This window comes from Phaseolus vulgaris, chromosome 2 (assembly GCF_051622355.1).
Source record: "Phaseolus vulgaris cultivar YP4 chromosome 2, ASM5162235v1, whole genome shotgun sequence".
In the NCBI taxonomy this organism is placed as follows: Eukaryota; Viridiplantae; Streptophyta; class Magnoliopsida; order Fabales; family Fabaceae; genus Phaseolus; species Phaseolus vulgaris.
The window spans coordinates 40,737,370-40,743,470 of record NC_143499.1 but is presented as its reverse complement, the minus strand read 5'-3'; the positions used below and the strand labels follow the sequence as shown (position 1 = coordinate 40,743,470).

At 30.7% G+C, this 6,101-nt stretch overlaps 1 protein-coding gene across 2 annotated transcripts; it reads right to left on the bottom strand.

Annotated features, from left to right (window-relative positions):
- Positions 1-312: 312 nt before the first annotated feature.
- Positions 313-2,929, bottom strand: SPL3 (squamosa promoter binding protein-like 3). 2 transcript variants are annotated; one of them, XM_068613948.2, is made up of 3 exons: positions 2,071-2,585; positions 1,948-1,982; positions 313-1,315 (listed from the first exon to the last, which is right to left on the bottom strand). In XM_068613948.2, the coding sequence occupies exons 1-3, from the start codon at positions 2,397-2,399 to the stop codon at positions 1,170-1,172; spliced, it is 510 nt and encodes a 169-aa protein (XP_068470049.1). In that variant the 5' UTR covers positions 2,400-2,585; the 3' UTR covers positions 313-1,169. The 2 variants fall into 2 exon arrangements, with proteins under 2 accessions (XP_068470049.1, XP_068470050.1); XM_068613949.2 differs by lacking the exon at positions 1,948-1,982 and having other exon boundaries at positions 2,071-2,929.
- Between the last annotated feature and the right edge of the window lie 3,172 nt (positions 2,930-6,101).

Genomic DNA, 6,101 nt, shown 5'->3' with positions numbered 1-6,101 from the left:
TATATATATATATATATATATATATATATATATATATATATATATATATATATATATATATATATATATATATATATATATCATCGTTTATAATTCAAAACTATAAATAATATTTGCGTTAATTATGATTCTAAAATGATTGTAGACCTTTAAAAACCAATCTCCAAAGATATTTTTAAAAAAATATTATACATATACAAAATATTCATCTGTACTTCAAGTACACTTAGAAAAAAAATAACAAAAAGAAAAAAAAAATGATAGATTGATGTAGTATATGAGTAATAAGAAAAGAAAAATAAATAAGAGGTGTACGATAAATTTGTTAAAGAAAAGGTATATTTTTTTCAGTGAAATATAGCAAGAATTTTCCTCCCCTCTCTAAAATTCCTCATTTCCCCAATTATTATTTGTAAACCAAACACATGGAACTCAACTAAAATCCCTTTTGTATCGGTCGGCACCGGACGACCGCAGTATACTCATGGTAAAATCATCACAAAACTCTGCGTCTTATACGACTCTTCGTCCTTCCATGACCTCTAGCCGGACGACCGAATGGAATCTAAATTATGTCGATTAAATCTAATTTAATCCAGAACGTGGTTACACGTGTAGAAAAGAGCAGTTATGACAACCATTGACGAAGTAAAAACACGTTCTCTAGACCACTCCCCTGGTTTTCAGGAAACCACCAGGCACGACCCAAAGACCACTAAGCATGTCTCTAACCATCAACTGATTGGCCCACATGGCCAAGGCCCAGGTCAACCTACTAAAGGGACTTCTGAAAAGGGGGAAAAGGTACGTTTTCCATACTATCAGAGAATTCACACTTGAGCACCATCGCTGACTTGAGCGTCGGAGTGCAATCGCAGACCGAAGCACGCGAAGAGAAAGAAGACTTGAAGAATAGGACAACCAAGAGTGAAGAAGACACCTTGTATCGACGTGGATCAACATTACTCAGTCCCCAATATCCATACAGGTACACCTTTATTCCATCTTTCTCAAGCCAAAATATAGTAAAATTTGAAGTGGAAATCATCCATAGTTGTAACTTATAACAACAATCGTAGCATACGAAAATATTGACAGAAGATAGAGAGCAACAGTGATTTGAGTTTCAAGATCTCCATGGGAAACTTTATTTCAATCACATGCTTGCCTCAAGGTTTATTAATGTTCATGGTTACATAGAAGAAATTATTCTCCACGACAATCAACTGCATTTTTGCGACGCCTCTCATTATGGCCAACCAATCGTGTTCTACAACTCCTTTTTGATTCATCAAATTCAGACAGCTCATGGAATCTGAAAAACAGAATTTTGAAGAAAACTTAGTTGACATGGAAAACTTTCTTGACGTTGAAATATTTTCTGCAATCTAGGGCCATATATGTTTTTCAGTTGATTTACTTTAATTACACCATGCAGAAAAGATCAAACACCCCCAAACATCTAGATCATGCATCAAGATTGTCAACCTTTTAGTCAAAACGGTGACTCCAATTCTAAAAATAGCTTATCAACTGTTATTCCCAGTGAAAAATGTTATAGTTGTAGGATTGACTCCTTTGAGCACAGTAATTCCGTCTTTGGTTTTTAACTTTCTCTAATGTTATAAAATTTTACACTCTATAATCAGGGTAATGTGGAGAATCTCTATGGCCAAGTTTTCCTATTTTTGGAGTTGCTAAATCTTTCTTGAAAACAAAGCAATAGAAAGGAACAGTTTATTACATCCAAATTTTCTAAATAATTGAAGGAAGACAAAAGAAGCAGAGGGTGAGGCTTGGCGAAAGACACAACACAAAGCCGAAGCACATGTTTGATTTCCCTTCCAATTCAAATTGAAGGTTTTCTCCCTTCCTCAGACTAACTAGGGCTGCTAAAAAAGCTGCTAAAAAAGAAATACATATAAACTAACAAAGTTCTAATCAAACCTTTTTCCCTCAGGCAGGTCACAGCAAAGATTAACCTTCAATAAAAGATATGCAGACAATAAATATAAGCATAATCAGATTCACAAAATTCGTTTTTCTTTAAAGAGATTAGGGTTTCACAACCTGCTACATTGTTGGCAAAACCTTTGTTGCAGCCCTGCCATGAGTACGGAATGAACCTTGGCATGGTACTCGCAAACCTTGTGCCTTCTGTGATACTGCTTAGCTTCACTTAGATCAGCATCACAGTTATCTACCTGACAAGAAGGTGGCATTGAGCCTCCAGCTTTGGACCCTTTCTTTCCATAGAGATCTGTCATTACTCTCTTATTCCTCCTTCCTTCTTCTCCAAAACCCGTCTCAACCTCTTCCTCTTCTTCTTCTTCTTCATCCTCCTCCTCCTCCTCGTTGTACCTCAAGACCCTCTTTCCCTCAGACCTGCTTGCGTCCATAAATTCCTCAGAGATCCAGAAGAAGGTTGTGAGAAAAAAAGACTCAGGAGTTACATATGGAAGACTTGACCATAAATATTTGATATAAATAGTAAAAACCAGAAGGGTAAATAGGATATGAGAGAAATTGGTAAGGACCACATAGGGTCTTGGTTTTGGTCTCCATTTTTCTGTTGACAACTAGGGGTAACAGTAAAAGGTCGGAAACAAAAAGTAGATAAGCCTTAGGTATGTAGTATGTACGATTGAAAAGAAAACCTAGCCAGGACTACAGACAAAACAAACCCTTGTTCTTCACTCTTCTTAATTTACCCTGGACTTTTCTTATACAATAATTTTGAAAAAGATATCGATAGCTAAGTAATTGGAGGAACACTGATTCTTTTGGTAAAAAAAAACACGTGCCTTGTGAAATAGACTAGTGGTTCTCAATTGTCCAAGCCCTCACATCACCCCTTTGAAGACTCATTAATTTCCTTCCATGGTGGCTATAGCTCTCGTACCACCACCATTAAAGTATCTAAGAAAGCAAAACAAGAACGAAAGACAGCAATAGATTTCCTTTTCCTTACTCTTATAAGTTTCATATTTTTCTAATCTGTTTCAAAGATCTAATTATTAGTTATATTGTTTCTTTCACGAGAAGCAAAAATTGAAGTGAACACCTTCCATTTTTTAACGGAAAACTTTTTGAGGTCTTTCCATCTTTGTAACTTTGTTTCTAGGCGGCTCTTGCTGTCATATTTAGAAAAAATTTCTCAATCTTTAACTGACCAGTCGAATGAAAAGAAAAAAAAAATGAACACATACTATAATAATTATCACACTCCCTTTTCCATTGTAGGGACCAATCATGTATCTTGCAGACAATAAATAAAGAAAACGAAGACGTCACTGTGCATAAAAATTGAAGTCTCCATGTATTATTGAGTCTTTTCCTGAATGTGGACAAAATATTTCTCATCTGGTTACCAAACATGGTTATTAATAAAGTGATTAGTAGGTAGCAGCAGAGAAGTCTTGCTTGATTTCTCTCTCTCTCTCTGTTACGTTAGTCCTTTTTGCTTTTTAGGTCAATGATGACAGTCCTTCACTCCTGGTTGAGAGGAAAATGTGGTGGAATGAGGAGTGGGCACAGATTCCATTCTCAACTATATATTGCAGTTGCATTATTGTAAGGAAATACTGTGATTGGTGAATTGATTTAAAGAGCTTTGATTTGGCCCTATATGCTTACTCCACGTGTTACGTACCAATGTCTAGAAGTAGAACTCAACTATTGGATGCTTTTGGATTGATTATAGTTTGTGTCCATATATTTTACAATAAAATCTAGTACAGGTGGTGGTGTTAGCCATGATCATTTTATTCAACCTGTGACATGTAAAAACAAATTTCTTAATTATAATTATCTTTCTGTACTTAACTAGTTCTCAGTCTGATATTTAATGTTGCCAGCTAGACCTAGCTCTCTATGTACAATTCCCCACTTGGTTGCCATCGTTATAGCTTCTTTCCTTCCTTCAACTGTGTTCATATGGGACAAACCAGTGTTCATATAGGACAAACCAGCGTCTTAATTTTGGTCCCTTTTTGCATCTTAACTAGTGCACTACTTGTGCAACATACTGATTTTGATAAATACAAAATATATTTGCTAAATATTTGGAATGATATATTTATTATAGTGACTAAATTAGAAACCATTTTAGAGACTAACAAAATTATTGGTTTCTAAATTAGTTTCTATTATTGATAAATAGTTTTTAAATTGGTATCTAATTAGCTATCAAGGTTTTTCTATCAAATTTAGAATTTAAATAGTTGGTAGTTAAAATCTTGGTAGCTAATTAGATATTAATTTAGAAACTATTTATCAATAATAGAAATTAATTTAGAAACCAATAATTTTTTTAGTCTCTGAAATGATCTCTAATTTAATCACTATAGCAACTAATTATTTTTAGTATCTAAAATTGGTTTCTATTTAGTGGTTTTCTTGTAGTGAATCAACTACCATCAATTATAATAAATATGCAAATACTTTTGAAATACTTCTTATGGAATATTACTTGTTGAAATACTTATTATCTAAGGTTATTTTGCTGAGTTTTTAAAATAAATTTTTGAAACTTTAGAAAATTTATTTCTAATGTAAAGTTACAACTTTGAAAATTTTAGAGAATTTAGTTATAAAATATATTAAAACTATATAATTTTTAATTATTTATTTATAAATAGATTTAATTGTATTTATTTTTTGAAGTTTGAAAAATCTAAAGTGTTTTATTGAGGTTCTACGATAAATCTTTGAAATTTAACAAAGATTAAAAAAATCTCATATATTTTGCTGAGGTTTTAGATTAAACAAACCTCCGTGATTTTGCTAAGGTTTTAGAATAAACCTTTAGAATTGAACGAAGGTTCTCTGTAATTTTGCTGAGGTTTTAAAATAAACATTTGAAATTTAACTGTTAAAAAAACCTCTATTATTTTGCAGAAGTTTTAAAATAAACCTTTGAAACCTACGTTATTTATTTGATGAAGATTTAAAATAACCTTTGGAACTTAATGAAGGTTAAAAAAATCTCTCTTAATTAAATCAATTCCTATAGTTATATTCACCTATGCTAAATAACCTCTTTTTTCTTTTTTTCTCTTTTTTTTCTTGTTGTAATGTTGTTGAATTAAATACTTAATAACAAAAACAACTCAATTAAACTTAAACATGGTTTTTTTTTTAAATGATAGTTGTATATAAAGACAATATTTCCAGTTATACAACTTTAATCATGTATAAGGAAAAGTTCATTAATTTGCATTTGATTTAATATGCAGTTAGAATAAATGAATATAATAAATAAATTAAAGAAAATAATCAACAAAATATTAGTCAAAGAACAATTTACCTAACATTAATTAATAAACCACGGTAGTATTTCTCTAGTTTTAAAGGTTTACAAAAAAAATTATAAAAAGAAAATATATTTGCTAAATATATCGGGAAGATATAAAGTGTTTTAGGTAATGAGATGGAATTGATTAGCAAAATAAAAATATAAAATAAGTCTATTTTATGCACTATCCAATTCAAAGAAAAGATATCGACAAAATGTCACAATTCACATTAATAAAGTTAGGTAGTATTTCTAATTTAAAAGATTTCAAAAAATTATTGCTAGATTTTTATTTTTCTTTTCAATCCATGTCTACCAAAAACATTCCTTATTAGCGTAAAAGAATATTAGTTAATGTTGACTAAAAGTGTTACAAGTTAACATTAGAAAAATAATTCGAACCAACTATTAACAAAAAATAACACGGGTATCAATGATAAAAACAAATAATCACTACACACATCAACAAAACAATAATCACACATTCGTCTATTCAAAAAATCTACATCACATCCAACAAAAAAAAATAGCATTATCAAGAAAATCCTTATTAATATTAAACACGGACTAACAACTATCTACAATAAAAACACAAAAAATAATTCTAAAAAATTAAATAAATAAAATTATTATTACAATCAATAAAAAACCTTAATCGACATTAATTGAAAAATAATCATCACAACAATGTCTCCACACTAATCAAGTTGATGACATCCAACCAAAATCAAATTAAAATAAACTAGATAAAAAAGATGCATGAATTTGAAAATATAAAATTTTTAAAAATGATGATATTTAATTT

Excerpts from the sequence above, each read along its gene's own strand:
- SPL3 (XM_068613948.2), bottom strand. The coding sequence starts at position 2,399 with ATGGACGCAAGCAGGTCTGAGGGAAAGAGGGTCTTGAGGTACAACGAG. Across the intron at positions 1,983-2,070 it reads TTTTGCCAACAATGTAGCAG|GTTAATCTTTGCTGTGACCT; the intron begins GTTGTGAAACCC and ends CTTTTATTGAAG. Across the intron at positions 1,316-1,947 it reads GACCTGCCTGAGGGAAAAAG|ATTCCATGAGCTGTCTGAAT; the intron begins GTTTGATTAGAA and ends TCTGTTTTTCAG.